The sequence below is a fragment of the Rhamphochromis sp. 'chilingali' genome (genome assembly GCF_963969265.1).
Source record: "Rhamphochromis sp. 'chilingali' genome assembly, chromosome: 19".
NCBI classification, from domain to species: Eukaryota; Metazoa; Chordata; class Actinopteri; order Cichliformes; family Cichlidae; genus Rhamphochromis; species Rhamphochromis sp. 'chilingali'.
The window spans coordinates 18,461,764-18,477,722 of record NC_137946.1 but is presented as its reverse complement, the minus strand read 5'-3'; the positions used below and the strand labels follow the sequence as shown (position 1 = coordinate 18,477,722).

Below are 15,959 nucleotides of genomic sequence, written 5' to 3'. Positions count from 1 at the left end.
ATTTAAAATTTTGATAGAACAGTAGCAGTATAATGTCCTCGTAAGTGGATATCAGGCCCTTGTAGAATTTAGTATTTTGGTCTAAATACCCCAAAATGTGATGTCCTAGGATGATAATGATAATGGTAATAATAAAAAATAATAATACAGTGTAATATACCATCTGTTGTTGTTAATCTGAATGTGTATTTACCTAATTTTAAAACCTGCTGATTTTTTTTAAGTTAATCTTAGATTTTAGGAGGGCATACCTTTATTGGCATGAATAGTACAAAAATTTAGGTTGAATTCCTATTTACTGTGACCAGAGACAATTATTTATATTATATCCCGTTTCTGTAACAATCCGATCCAATACCAGACATCGAAAACCAAACTACTCATTTGTTGTCCGCTAGAGGTCGCTACAGCTCCGCACTAACTGCCACTACATGAAAGCTCACGCCTCCGGTACAGAGATGTAGCAAACCGATTTCTTCAGTTCGCCATGGAAACACGGTGATTGAACCAGTAGCACTAGGAGTCATGTCACACCGTGATATGTTTTACGGATGCAGACTGGTCGCTGTGCTTCTCATTTGTCTCGGTAAGTGAAGTGAAACGTCTGCAGATCCGAGGCAGGGGTGCAGTTAGCTTACCCGCCACACAAAGCTGGACACACTGTGTCAGCAGCCGGAAGTGGCTTTGAGTTGTTCTTTGAAAGTAGTGAAATATAACGTTGTTTAACTCTGCATTAAAAATTATGAACCAAGGTCATTTTTAACCTTGTCAAATTTTAACGTAAAGTCATAATGACATTTGTTCTGTTTTTCTGTCTTTCTAAAGAAAGTGAGAGATATAGCGCATGGTTTTATTTTTAAAATCAAAAGAGGAAATGGTATTAATGCGCAGGTATCGTTATCATCCGCTGTGGTTGCTGACAGGTCTGCCGAAGCGTGGGGGGCTGCAAATGAAGCTGAGGGTGTCTTAAAAAACATGCTGATACATGCTGATAATTTCTACACTTTATAATTGTTCTCTTTTATTACCAGAAAAAGTCGTTTTAGTTTAGTTGTATACAACTACCATCCAAATGTCATAGTAAAAATCAAGACCCGTCAAACTAGGCAACAGTTTTCTAATCTTCTCTTGTCTGAGCCCGTGTTTAATTGGAGCCTCAGTTTCTTGTTCTTAGCTGACAACAGTGTTACTCGGTGCGGTCTCTGCTGCTGCCGCCCATCTGCTTCAAGGTTGTGTGTTCAGAAAAGCTCTTGTGCATACCTCGATAGTAACAGGTTACGTAAGTTACCGTTACCTTTCTATCAGCTCAAAGCAGTCTGGCCATTCTCCTCTGACCTCTGACATGACTTGCTGACTGGATAAACAGTTAAACAGGTGCACCTAATGAAGTGGCCATTGAGTGTAGGTACTGGTTTGATTTAAACTGAAAAATCAAAAAAAGATATTTTTTGTCTCCTCACAAATAATTGTTCAGTTGTCTTTTCTTTCCATACCAAGACGTCTTTGCTGGAGACAAACACACAGGGCCTGATCATGTAAGTGCTGCTTTTTAGTTTCTTGTTGTAAATTAATGCTTTGCCACGTGCCTCAGCAATGTGTTTTTGTCAATCTCTCTGACTGTCCACAGGCAGCAGAGCGCAGGAAACACTCTGTCGGTGAGTGAGAGGGCGATCTAACATTTTGTACAACTATTTGGGAAATAAACAAGTTCTATAGCGCATCTTATAATAATGTGTCTAAGAGCGTACTTTGAAATATTGTAGATGAGTTTAAATTCGAACATGAAAGGATGAAAGGATTAGCGCTTCCTCTTTGTTTTCTTAACCAGTCATCAGGATACATATTCCATGCATGTCTTTTCACAGAGCTGGAGGACGTAGTGATAGTGATCCAGAGCCAGAGGAACTCCTACCATGCCCGTCGCAGTGGTCAAAGGAAAGTGGAGATTCTGCAGCAGGCAGCCCGACTTGGGCAGGTAACATCTGCCATGCTTTGTTATAATCTTCCTATTTTCATGTACACGCTCATACATGTATTGTACAGAAGGCACGCTGAGTATAGTCTCCATAAGAAAATATCAACATTCTTCTTATGTTATAAAAATCTGCTATAATCGTTTATGTGAATTCATTTACAGTGATAATGAATAAAGGAAGTTAACCATTTGAAGTCATTTGCAATCATAAGGTGAAGTAATGAGGCGCTACAAGCAAGCTCTACTCATGACAGTGTCATGGTCAGTGATGGTCAGAGTGCTCGCTTTGATTGGAACCTCTTAGAAGATTAAAAAGAAGACGACTGGACTTCTTTAAGCTTGTGAAGATGTCACTGCTCATCCAAGAGGTTTCTGCAGGTGTTAGAACTACAGAAGAAGCCTCTTGGATGAGTGTCTGAGAGAGGCAGTGAAGACAAAGGCTATCTCCCGTTACAAAAGCTCTCATCAACCATCAGCCATCTTGAGCAGATGTTGTGGCTTTCTTCAGTTTTTTGGGCTCTTGGCTCGTATTCTAAAGGAACTAACTTCCTGATGTTACTGAAAATCAGCAGCAGCAGCCGACTTCAGAGGGAAATGAATCTCTGTGCCATCATCCTGTATCAACCATCTTCCCAGTGCAGAATGAGATTGACAGCCAAGATGGGTTTTTTTCTTATGCTTACATTTCTCTACAAGTGATTTATTGAAACATGTGCGAGCATACATGGAGATACAGTAGATAAGTCAAAAACAGAGATTGCATGATTCTAATGAGCTTGAAAGTCAATATTTGATACGACCATTTTTATTCTTTAACACAGCCCGATTGGTTCGGGGTCACATCTGTTCACAGGGGGGTTGATAGTGATGGTTGTGTGTCCTTGTGTGTGTGTGTGAGTGGTCTGTGTGTGTCTGTATATGTGTAGGTGTGTTTATGTATGGCTCAGCCTGGGTGACCCTTGGCACCTGTGGGACATGGTTGAGGAGGGTGGCCTTGCCCCTCCCCCGGGATGTAAGTACTTTTGGTTCCAGGGTGCATGGCTTGATGTTTTGCCGTACTTGTTGGCCCACTCCTTTGGAGGTTGTGGTCCAGGGTGGCCTCTTCAGTGCAGTTGGGGGCTCTGCTGAGAGTTGGGCGGTTCTCAGGCATCTGAGGCCCTGTTTTTGTCTTTGGTGGCATGGGCTGCCTGCCGTCTCTGGGTCTCTGGGGGCCTTGCTCTTTGGCTCTAAGGGCTCCATCTGGGGCCCACTTCCTTCCTCTGCTGCTATGTGCACACAGTTGTCATCGAGATGTGGTCTCGGCTCTTCAGTACTCTGTGGGAGCAGCAGATGCCTGGGTCTCCTGGGTCTTTCTCTGTCTGATGGGGCCGTTATTACCAAAATTGTTAGTTTGTGTATCCATCCATCCATCCAGGTGCTACTTTTTTGCATGTTTATTCTTACAGGTGCAGCACTTGGAGGCCCATCATGCTTTTTCACTTGTGCTCTGTCCTCTTGTCCTTTTCATTTCATCTATTTCCCCTCCCTTTTTTTCTTGCTCTTTTTCTTGTGCTTGTCAACTAGACATGCACTCATGTGAGTAATAGTAGAAATGAATAAAGAAAGAAAGAAAACACAAACACAAACAAAAGGGGGCCTAAAGACTCCAGAGCTCGTCTTGGAAAAGCAAATATGTTTGGCACAACAGTTCATTTAGATCCTGATTCTGATTGCAAAAGCTGCCAGACATGAAGACAGGCTAAAAAAAACTCCAGCCTGAACTCTCTTAGCCAAGCTTTCTTGTAATTTCTTTAAGTAGTCTACAGGAATAGTTCTCCAGGCTTCTTAAAGGACATAGAAAGCTGTTCTTTGGATGTTTGGTGACTCATTAAATCATTAACCTAATTAATTAATTAATTAATTAATTAATTAAGTGATTTTAAAATTTGGATTCATCACGCCATCAGATCTGTCGCCACTGATTTTTAATTTAATTAACTAATTAATTAACTAATTAATTAATTAATTAATTAATTAAGTGATTTTAAAATTTGGATTCATCACGCCATCAGATCTGTCGCCACTGATTTTCAGGTCAGGTTTGCATAATTTGGCACATCTCAGCCTTTTCTCCCTGTTTCCTTTCTTTGAAAATGGCTTCTTGGCAGCCACCCTTCCACTCAGACCATTTCTGTAGAGGCTTCAGTGAACAGTGGATGGATCAAATGTCAAAATTTGTTTGTTATGTATAGACACAAAACTGTTACATCCCTTCACTTGGGTGCTTATATGCTTGTGTGCAGTATTGAATGACTCAACAAGAAGAAACAAACATTCCTGTGAAAATGGTCAGGTACAAGGTCTGCATTGAAAATGTGTGAAAAAGCAGCCAATGTCCAAAGAAAGAAAAGCTGGAGAACTATTACTCAAGTCAGTTTAAAAGATTACAAGAGTTTTCTCCTAATTAGATGCTTGTTTTGACATTTGGGGGCAGGTTCTTACATAAACTTGTCTTGAAAATCTCCAGGTCAACCTCTAATTAAAAATTGCAATAGTGTATTTTATTTTATTTTATTTTTTCATTTTTTGTGTCCCGTTTGGATCTTTAGCCATCAGAATTGTTGTCTTAAGGCCAAGAAAGATGCCAAGCGGATTTATTTTACCAAGTGGATCATCATGGCCTTGCCATATTGGTCCATTTGATTGACCTTTATTATAATTATGAATTTATTTTATTTTCGGTTGCTACAAACGGGACAGATATAGTGTATTTTAACTAAAAAGGCAAACAAGGTGGAAAAAACACATTACTGCGTATGGCATAAAGAGACGCCAGCATCCCAGCATGAAAACACCGTCACGTTGATGCAGTACAGCAGAGAGAGCATCATCATTTAGGGCTGCTTTGCTGTTTCTGGGCCTTGGTGATTCAGGTGGACGATTACTCCAAACAAAGTAAACCTAAACACACACACAGACCGCATTCAACTGCAGATGCTGATGTATTGACTCCATTATGGGTGAGCTTAAGCAGTTGTGTAAAACGCAACAGTCCTCCTGAGCATCGTGCAGGTCTAATCCGCAGATAATTGAAACACAATTTGGAGGTTATTGCTGCCATAGGCGTTCATTAAATCCAATGGTTCATTTACACTTTACACCATAATTGTAAAGCTTTAATGGGTGAATTTTGTCTAATTAGAATACAATTTATTTCTCAGGGTTTTTTTGTATCGATAAGCATCACTGGTGTTAATGGACAAAACATAAAGCCACCTCCACGCTTGCTTAGTTTAAAGCTCATAAGTGAGCTACTTTAGTTTCTATGGTGGATTTTTATGGCTGATTCTTATGCCTGTTTTATGATTGCACTTTACTGTGCCAGCAGGACAGGACAGCAATCCTTTAAGTACTTTAGCTTTTATTAGGTGTCAAAAAATATTAAAACTGATTTATGCTTTGTTGCGGTATTAACATGGCACCAATAGATGTCCTCCTTTCCACAGAGCCTCTGAAGGAAGCCAGGCTCACTGTTTTCATGCAGTAAGCGTTTAATGGTACCTGCCTGCAGGGTATCTCTCAAAAGTATTTTGTTACCAGTGAAATGAGATGACAGGTTTATGGATGTGATGGGGTGCAGTAGATGTAGATGTTTATTTTCCTTTGAGATGAATTGGTACTGTGAAATATGAGTCTGATGTTTTCTCTTTACCTGCAGTTTAAATTGAGGAAAAACTGCCTGATTGCAAGAAATGGCAAAAATTCAAGCAGCAGGGGCTCTGTGAAAAGATTTCCAAAGCTAAATCGTAAAATCTTCACTTTCACCCTTTTTTTTTTTAAAGAGCAGGTGGTGATCGAAAACTGTAGTGAAGGCGTAAAATAGAAAAGGGCGATGAATGTTGGTGAGTTACTAATGAAATCAATGTTTAAAAAAACCCCCAGAAAAATATGCTTTACTTTTAGTTTTTGGCAAAAACTAAAAGAGTTCCAGCATTGTGATTGGCTGGAGCCATTCTATGTAACATTTAAACATGTTATCCTTTCCCTCGCTCCTGGTACTCTGGCTTCCTCCCAGGTTGATTGGTGATTCTAAATTGGCTGTAAGACATTTGGCCTTTGTGCTGCTTTAACAAGTGAATTTCCTCAGTGCGGCATTAGTAAAGTCTCTATCTCTGGCCTCCTTCACTGCATCAATGAATCTTCTTTGTGGCCTTCCTCTTTTCTTACTGCTTGGCACCTCTATCTTTAATGTCTTTGTCCAGTATATATGCGCTATCCCTCAGCTGCACAGGTCCAAAATAGCTCTACCTATTCTTTGTCTCCATGTGCTGTCTACAAAAACCATCTGCCTTTTGTAGACAGTTTCGTTTCGTAGGTGGGAGAACACACAGGTCCTTAGAAAGGCTTTTCAAGCTTTGTGCATCTCTATAATGTTTCGTCTAAGGTTCAGTGAAAGTAGTTGGAAATGAGACTGTTTGACGGATATGGGTGCAGCACCATGCTTGTAGGAATCTTGTTAATCTGATGACTTTTCATTGATATAATGTCATTTCTTCACAAAAGCTGGAAGGGTGTGATTGGAACTGAAAGCTTTTGATTTGATGCTTATTGCAGCATAAAGACCTTAAAGCGGTTGCGTAATCCTTGTTTAAGGTGACTTTTCTGCTGATGTTGATTTTCACTGACGGCACGGTTTAAATGCTGACTCTGATGTCCTGCCAGCTTGTTGTTTAACTCTCTTGCAGGCTTTTTTCCTTCAGCAATTAATGGTGGTGGTCAAAATGTGACTAAAATATCATCAATAGCATCTCAGGTTTTAATTCACCAGAAAACAGAGCTTCAACTTACAAGTGAGAAAGTTCTTTACTAAAACACACAGCCCACTTGTACGTAGAGCAACATGTCTGAGTGACCTTTATAACAGTTTTGGAAAAGTGTTGTGTCCTTTTTTAAATGAGGAGGTGGTTAGCGCTGTCATATGCTCTTTCAGTCTGAAGCCAGCATTGTATGATTGTACAAAATGAAGGAGAGGGGGAATCATCAAACCAAGCTTTGTAAATGGAACATCAGATAATTGCTTTATTCAATATACTGGCAAAGAACATCCGTGTGGTCGGACATAAATTTACAACAGAGTGGAGCATTTTATTTTGGTCATAGGTCATGTTTTGTAGCAGCCGTTCATCTTGCATAAATCAATTTGCACACTTGACATAACTTAATAGCTTGCACACCTCTCTTGCTGCCAGACAGTTAAAGGCCTTTTAGTCTCCTGGTTCTGTAACAACATATGTAACGAGGGGCTTAATCTCTGCACCAGCTTTCACTTCAGTTGACCCATACATCAGTTATTCCTCCCAATTGCTTCTTTACAACCAATTTAAATAGCTACATGGAAAAGACTTATGACTGTACGAATCCTCTATTTTCTAGTCTCATTCTGAGCTTGTAATCGCCGAGACTATAGGCTCTATATGAAGTAGCACAAATCCCACTATACTGAAACCTGCTGCAGAGGGTGTCTGCAAGATTGTTTCCTGAACTCTTCTTCACTGAGAACTAAGTTACTGAAGTAATGATTTTAGGGAGAGAAAAAAGCATTTTTTTGTCTAAAAATTTTTTAATTATCAGAAATAAAGTGTTGATTATGTTTGATTTTAATTGAAACCATACTAACTTTTTTTAATTTGAAAAATGGACGCAGATTAAATACTTAAGGATTTACTACATAATGTAGTCTTGATGGCACTCTACCAAAGCTGCAACAGATGTTAGGAGTTCAGTAAAATCAAAACCAGAACCAGTTTATGAATTTGAATAAGAAGCAGCTTCTTCTGGTTATTGAAATTGACTGACATCACATGGTAGCTCCCCCAAATTCTCTACTATGACTCTTTTGAAGCATGGAATAAAACTGGCAAATCCCATAAAGTGACTGGGATGTCCCAAACACTTTTGGAAAGCCATTTTATTGCACTCAAAATCCTGTCAAAACCTATAAATGGAACTTGCTGTTACCTCTCTTCAGGTCAAGTTGTGCCTCTTGTCATATTTCAGATGTCTGTGTTCCCAGATGGTGGAATTTGAGTTACATTTTAATGTCATGAAACATTTTGGCAGGCAGGACTCGGGAATGAGGGATAAAATAAAAGGCAGCTTTATTACTGAGCTTATGAAAACTGTGCGCAAAATGCAAAAAACTCAAAATTAGCAAGATACACACAGGATAACGAGAGGCGAGGGAACAGGCAAGAGCCCAGCTGGGACTCATTTCAGATGACAAGACAGAGGAAGTAGAATTAGGCACAAGATACAAGAAGAAGAATAGACACCAGAATAAAAGAAGAAGAAACAGAACGTGGGAACAGAAACACCAGCTTGACACAAATACAGATGCAGGATGCAGAGACCAGACCGACACAAGGACACAGCTCTGGAAACAGAAACAGAAAGGGAAAACAAAAGATAAAAATAAGACTCAACCAGAGAAGAAGAACGTAGAATACAAACAGACTGCTGGAGGATATGATGATGACAAAGGAAAAATAGGAATCTTACAAACATTACAAAAGAGCCAAAGTAAGAAACAATTGAGACACAAAACAAAACCAAATCTTGAACTCAGAAAAAAACTCAAAAAATAACATTTAAAGTAAATATATCAGAGAAACATCCAAAAACGACTCCAACAGAGCTGCAGGGTAGGTCACTAGAACTTTTCCAGTAAATAAATAAAAAGTTTAAATATCCATCCTGTAACATAAGTTTGAAGTTGACATACAGTACTGATGAATCACTATGTTTTAAAGAAAAATGCTAGCTAATATAACAAAGCAATGGGATTCAACGTATTGTTTTTGATTGATTTAAATCTGCATTCATTAAAGTTTAGGTGTTTGAAATAGAAATTTAGTCCACATTTGCATTTATTTACACCTTTGTAGTTCTGGTGTTTTGTGCATTTGTCTGTTGTAAGACTACGGTCATCATATGTATGCGAAATATGTTATTTGATGTATTGGTACTACCCGTACTAGTAAACTATGGGACATAGTGGGGACATAAGATGCTTATGCAGAGAAACTGAAATCATCATAAATGAATCATTAAAATGCTTCTGTAGGGGTTCAGCTCAGTGTTTTTCATGTGACTGCAGGATGATTCAGCTCTTATGTGCCATGCAGGGAGTTCCAGTGATTGTTCTTCTCCATGAGCTGTCACAGTATGAAGGGGACTGGAGTATCCTCCCTGCACTTCCTCGGTGAGTGTTGAGCACTCAAATGAAGATGAGTAACTTATTAAAATTACGTTGCATGACAGCTTATTTAACCTTGATGGTTTGGCGTTGTTAAGTTGTCAATCTTCTCAGGCTCTTTGTCAAATATGGACATTCAGCTTCCTGGTTGTTCTTCATAGAGGAGGAAACCAAAGTCACACTGTCTGCTCTGCTGGAGGTCCTCAACAGATATCCAGCTCAAGAGGTGGGATACACACACACACACACACACACGCACCTCAATAACAGTAGTGACTGTGCACTCAATTGCTATGCATAAAATGATGATCATGGTGATCTTTTTGCAATACAGGAGTGGTTTTTGGGTAAGCGTCTCCATGACAACGAGGCCTCCATCATTCACCACTATGCCTTCTCTGAGGACCCCAGTTCCTTCAGTTACCCTGACACCACAGCAGGCTGGGCTCTCAGTGCGCCGCTGCTCAAGAGGTGAGCGTAAAGATTAAAGTGAGTCCCTGTGTTGCTCTCCTCTCTTCTTTTACACATTTAGCAGACCTTTATAAGCTTTCTAATAAGACATCTGTTAATTGTAAAGACTAAGCTAAATTCAGCCAATAAAAATAAGGACCTACAAGAGTGAGGGAGACAGTTTACAGTAACAAAAACAAAAAAGAAAAGATGAGAAAGAAAAGGCACGGCTAAAAATAAATCTTTTAAAAAAGAAATGTTCCCAGAATGACTTTTAATGCAGCACTTATTTTTTGTCCCACTAAGAAAAAAGTTATCAGCTGCAATCTTAACTAGGGATGGGTATCGTTTAGGTTTTATCCGATACCGGTGCCAAATCGGTACTTTTGAAATGGTGCCGGTGCTCAAACGGTGCTCAAACCGGTGCTTAAAGAATGGAGAACACAAAATTGGTCCAAAAACCTCTCATGTTCAGCTGGTTTTTTGTAAAAAGATAACAATGTTAGCCTTTTCTGCAGCTATGGGGCATATATGGCATCACTCTTGGCTGGAAGCAGTGCTTAAACAATGGAAAAAACACAAACTTTGTCCTAAACCTCTCATGTTTAGCTGTTTTCCACTTTTTCTTTGGTCATTTTAGCCTTTTTGGCCAGGGTGAAGGGAGTATCTGCCATCAAACAAGAAGACAGCCGCATGTAGCTATGATGATGTTTGCTAGTTCACTTTACATGCATTAATGTAATAACGTGGTTAGCCTACTCAACGTAAATTACACACGAACATTAAGCTACTCACGCAGAGAAGAACGGCTGCTGCTGCCATCATCATCCGTCATCATTTCTGCTACACTGGCAGGGCTAGGGGCCAGGACTCTCCTCTTCGGGGTTTTTGGGGGATGTTGCTAACTCCGGGTCAGATAACAGGCAACCCACGCACAGTAGATGCGCTCGGTGTGAGGTCTCGCAGCAAGCTATCATACGGCGCATTTCTGGGCTTTTAAAAAAAACGCTATGCGTCGCCAGGTGTTTCATCGGATTCTTGGTGTTACCTCCTTTGACAGTATCACAGTATCAGCTTAAAGCACTTGTTGCAGGCTGCTGAGTTTGCATATTTTGCTGTGAAGTACAGCCAGACTTTTGACCGCTTCGCCTTGGACATTTTAATCTGTAGCTCTGCTCTAACTGAACGTACGTACCTGGCCCCGCCTACTATCCTGGGAAACGTAAAATGATTGGCTAGAAGTGTATCACAGCTCAGGAAAAAAAAAGCACCGAAATAAAGCACCGAAATGTGCGCTGCTTTTCGGTCTGGTTACTACCGTTTATGTCAGAACCGGTGCCATCATGGCACCGGACACCGGTACCCATCCCTAATCTTAACCATTACCTGTTGCTTCACTCACAGTGTAAAATACATCTTATATATTTTATATTAGGATTTGTTGCAGGCCCTTACTTTGTCCACCGTCTCTTTCTACCTTTAAAATCGCCTACCCTTCAAGCTTGACTTCTGATTGGCTGCTTTCCTGCAAAATAATAACTGAGTAACTTTCAGTCATTGTTGTTAATTTCATTATATAATATGGGAACCTGCTCATTTCATCTGTGCTTTGTTACCTTCTTTCTTCAACCTTCATGTGTTTCAGACTCACAGAGCGGATACGGTCTGAGAATCTCAAGTCAGATTTTACAATCGACCTGAAGCATGAGGTACTTTGTCACTTTCTTGGAGCGTTTAAATCAATTATAACCAAACAAAAACTGGTTCAGTTCAACTTTGTGCTTCTTCTTCTGTGAAAATTGAAATCAGTGTCTTTCAGTCTACGAGCTGAGCTAAAGTACATTATAACAGCATTTCCTCCCCGTAGCTTTTGATCTGCAGCTTTGGTAGATCGTTTATTATTTTTCAACACATCACTGGAGCAGTTAGCATTTACAGTCCTGTGAAAAACTTAAGTACACCCCTACTGCTTCCATAAGAATTAAGAGGGTAAGTAGCAACCAGGTGCAGCTGAAATGCACTTTAATTTATAATCATCAGCAAGTTTGAGCACCTTTAAAAAAGCAGAAGTTTTGGTGGTTTGCTGCTCTGAGCATTCAGGTGTGTGTTAACACAATGTCACAGTCTTCCAGGTCAGACCAAATGCTGACAGAGAAAGTAGTGGAAGTAAAAACACGTTTAAAGTTTAAAGGACCTGGATTAGCTGTTGTTAATATCTGAGACCAGACTGGAATTTATCTTTACTGTTTCCTTATTTGACTTTTTTTTTTTTTGTGCCTTTTTACTTTTTTGTCAAGTTTACCATCACTAATTTGAATATAGTGACAAAACACTTTAACCTTTGAATTTGTCTTCATGCATGTTCTGTTTTTCTAGATTGCTTTGTTTATTTGGGAGGAAGGACATGGCCCAAAGCTGACAGCAGTTCCAGAGTTTTGCACACAGCCGAGAGACGGCTGTGCTACCGCGTTTACAACCTACCTGCCCAACTGCGTATGTAACAGCTTCACTCTGTCTGGTTATTCTAGATATAACTTTCATTTCAGTTCTTCTCATTTTGTGTGAACTTTGGTGTAAAACCAAATCTGTTATGACAGCTACCTGTAGATTTTTTTTTCTAAGTCAACAATAGTTATTTTTGACTCACGTATGCGGCAAGACTGTTTTATTATCGCTAACATCTTGGCAATAATACGTAACGTTCATTGTTTACTCAACAAACTCAATGAAATCTTAAGATATTCCTCTTATTTAGTTTAAATTGTCAAATATGAGCACAGGAAAAACTGGCTAAACGCGTTGGACCTTTTTCCAGTGTGCAGTAATCCATCACTTTAAGTCACAACAAATTACAGCTGAGCTGTCCATATTAGTTAGACTGAAGTCAGCCCTTTATGCCACTGCCAAAGTCTGCTGTATGGGAATGCAAACAGAAATTTCTGTGAGCAAGTGAGCTGATTTAATCTGAAGGGTTAATGGAAATCAAGTGCACAGCTACCTGCACTGAATGCTTTAAAAACTATTTGAACAGATCGAGTATAAATCTCTGCTACATGATTTTTATGCATCTGAAACATAAGACGAGTTGAGCATATGCGATATTATGTAGACATTACATGTATTGCTGATATGAAACACATATTCTGAAGCACATTTTTTTTACCCATTGATGGCTACAGTGCTTTTTTTCCCCCAATGAAGGCAGACACTTTTTCTCTTTCTCTCTTATTTTAGGGGCATCCAGTGTCGAAGAATGATGTATTTGTTGCTGTGAAAACTTGCCAAAAGTTCCACTCAGATCGAGGTGTGTGTACAACTTCGGACAAATTAACAATACTTTGTTCTGCAGAGGTGTAAGTAGGTAACAAGATCCATCATGTCAGTAAGCACACATATACTAATTCAAAATTTGTTAATCTAAATTAATTATTTAACATTCAATACATTTGGTTATCTAAAATATATCTTCTAGCTACAGCTCTAGCTATCTCAAATAATAGAAAGAACCTTAAAGTACAAGTATACTTTAGATTAGATTAGATTAGATTAGATAGAACTTTATTAATCCCTCGGGTGGGTTCCTCTGGGAAATTCGATTTCCAAAAAACCACAGCACCGACAGAAGTTACAGAGTTACAGAATATTATATATATATATATATATATATATATATATATATATATATATATATATATATATATATATATATATATATATTAGGGGTGCAACGATACACAAAATTCACGGTTCGGTTCGGTTCGATACTTTGGTGTCACGGTTCGATATTTTTTCGATACAAAAAAATGTTCATGCATTTTTAATTTGTCATTTATTAAAATTATAAATATATATTTTAACTCAAAAGTACAGTTTTTAAATTTAACCCTAACCCTTGTGCGTGTTTTTTATTTTGACAGCGAATACGCACCTGCGGACCACTTATGTGCAGCCCTGGTTATTTAGCTCGTCATATCGCAGCCACAGAAATTCTTTTGTCCATGAAACCATGAAGCTGCACTTTCTTTTTGCCTTATAGTCTGATTTGTCATAACTTCTCCGTTTTGTGGTAAGCTTTTCTTTGGCTGTCACTTCTTCACCCTGACCTGTCTTATTTGGCTCAGCAGAACTGAAATGCTTTTACACACTCACTCACATAAGCTCAGCGATTCTCTGCGCGATCAACCTCTCACATGTTTAAGCTGCGGGAGATTTCACTTGTCATGTTTGCATAGTAAGCTAACGATTAATAAGACGATGTCAGAGGAATTGGTGCACAAATTATCATCACTCACAGATCAGTGCTGTCGCTCTCTATACACAGTTCGCACGATTGCAAAGTGAAAGCAAAAAAACGAGCGCAAATTCAAACGCGACTTCAATATGTCACATATTGACAGTGGCTCACCGATGCCAATGACATAATTACCCAGCTACATTTCTGAAAGAATGCAAAAGCATTGACATATATTTTTCCTACAATAGCCCGACGGGCAGGGAAGAGATAGATTTTGGTAGCCCGACTGAAAAAATCGCTAGCTCCGGGACGTCGGGCTAGCGATATTGCAAGCCCTGTATCTGATTGAGGAATCACTCATCTTTGGAAAAGAGAGTTTATTACAGAGAAATGGCTCTTTCCAAAATAAAAGCTATACTATCCGCTTCTTCTGGGCTATATTCTCAGCAGCATAAGGAGAATCATGTGCTAACAGCTGTCTAAATGACTCGGCTAAAGTTAGTAGCATGCTTGCTTTTTTTTGTCTGCTTCCACTTGTCTTTGCACTAGGATGATGTCGGCGTAAATGTGCAGTCATATTCGTTGTGTTCCCACTAGTGCTTTCAGGTTAATCTCGTTGAAATGACCTTAACGCCACAACACGGCAAATCTCCGTTAACGAGCTACCGCCGATCGCTCTGTGCATGGGGCTAGACGGCCAACACGTTAACGAGCTAACTGCGCTAGCACACTAGTTCACACCAATGTAATTGAGCATTGCATGGCACATCCAACATACTGTTTTACTTTAGTCCATGACTCGCTTACCTTCAGGGTCATACGTCACATGAAAACCAAAATAATTCCAAACGCCAGATCTGAATGAGGGTGGGGGAGGTGCCCTGCGCTCTTCCTTCTGACTATGCTGTCTGTGTTGAGCGCTCAGTGGATCTGCGCTGGACAGTGCAGCCTAGGCGGAGTAGTCGAACACAGATTCACTGAGCGCTCAACACAGACAGCATCGTCAGAAGGAAAATTGATAAAATAAATTACAAATGTTGTATTGTTCGATACATATGCGTACCGAACCGAAAGCACTGTATCGAACGGTTCAATATCGATACGAATATCGTTGCACCCCTAATATATAAATATAAATATATATATACACACACACACACACACACACCACATATATATATATATATATATATATATATATATATATATATATATATATATATATATATATATATATATATATATATAAATACAGAGACAATATAAATAAAATATACGAAGGGGATAAATAGGAATAAAAATAAAAATACAAGTGAATTGCACATTTCAAGTATTGAGTCTATTGCACCGTTGACTATTTACAAAAGTATTGCACAAAAGGTATTGCACAGTGAGGTGAAGAGGCACTACAGCTTAGTTGTTCCCCCCTCCTTTGTCCTCCTGTTTCCCCTCCCTCTCCCCTCCAGAGAGGAGTTAAACAGTCTGATGGCGTGTGGGACAAAGGAGTTTTTAAGTCTGTTAGTTCTTGTCTTTGGGAGAAGCAACCTGTCACTGAACAGACTCTTCTGGTTGTTAATGGCCGTGTGCAGAGGATGTCTGGCATTGTCCATAATGTCCATCAGTTTCTTTAATGTCCTTTTCTCTGCCACTGTCACCAGAGTGTCCAGCTTCATGCCGACCACAGAGCTAGCCCTCCTGATCAGTTTCTCCAGCCTGGATGAGTCCTTCTTTGCTGTGCTGCTCCCCCAGCACACCACAGCATAGAAAAGTACTCCAGCAACCACCGACTGGTAAAACATCCTCAGGAGCTTCCTGCAGATGTTAAAAGACCTCAGCCTCCAGAGGAAGTACAGTCGGCTTTGGGCTTTTTTATACAGGTGCTCTGTGTTGCATGACCAGTCCAGTTTATTGTCCACCCACAGCCCGAGGTACTTGTACTTGTTGACCACCTCCACCTCCTCCCCCTCTATCTGAACCAGCAGTGGACCTGCTCTAGACCTCCCGAAGTCCACAACCAGTTCCTTAGTCTTTGAGGTGTTGAGTTGCAGGTGGTTTGTGTGACTCCA

General features: G+C 39.7%; 1 protein-coding gene across 1 annotated transcript in view; it reads left to right on the top strand.

Annotated features, from left to right (window-relative positions):
* The first annotated feature begins 426 nt into the window (after window positions 1-426).
* The window catches only part of b3glctb (beta 3-glucosyltransferase b), a 31,324-nt gene continuing 15,791 nt past the window's right edge, over window positions 427-15,959 (top strand). The window contains exons 1-10 of the mRNA XM_080866108.1: window positions 427-586; window positions 1,498-1,535; window positions 1,628-1,655; window positions 1,866-1,975; window positions 9,139-9,215; window positions 9,324-9,435; window positions 9,544-9,680; window positions 11,305-11,368; window positions 12,036-12,152; window positions 12,894-12,963. Coding sequence (XP_080722234.1) covers window positions 526-586; window positions 1,498-1,535; window positions 1,628-1,655; window positions 1,866-1,975; window positions 9,139-9,215; window positions 9,324-9,435; window positions 9,544-9,680; window positions 11,305-11,368; window positions 12,036-12,152; window positions 12,894-12,963 — 814 coding nt within the window. The 5' untranslated portion in view covers window positions 427-525. The remainder of the gene's footprint in view (window positions 587-1,497; window positions 1,536-1,627; window positions 1,656-1,865; window positions 1,976-9,138; window positions 9,216-9,323; window positions 9,436-9,543; window positions 9,681-11,304; window positions 11,369-12,035; window positions 12,153-12,893; window positions 12,964-15,959) is intronic.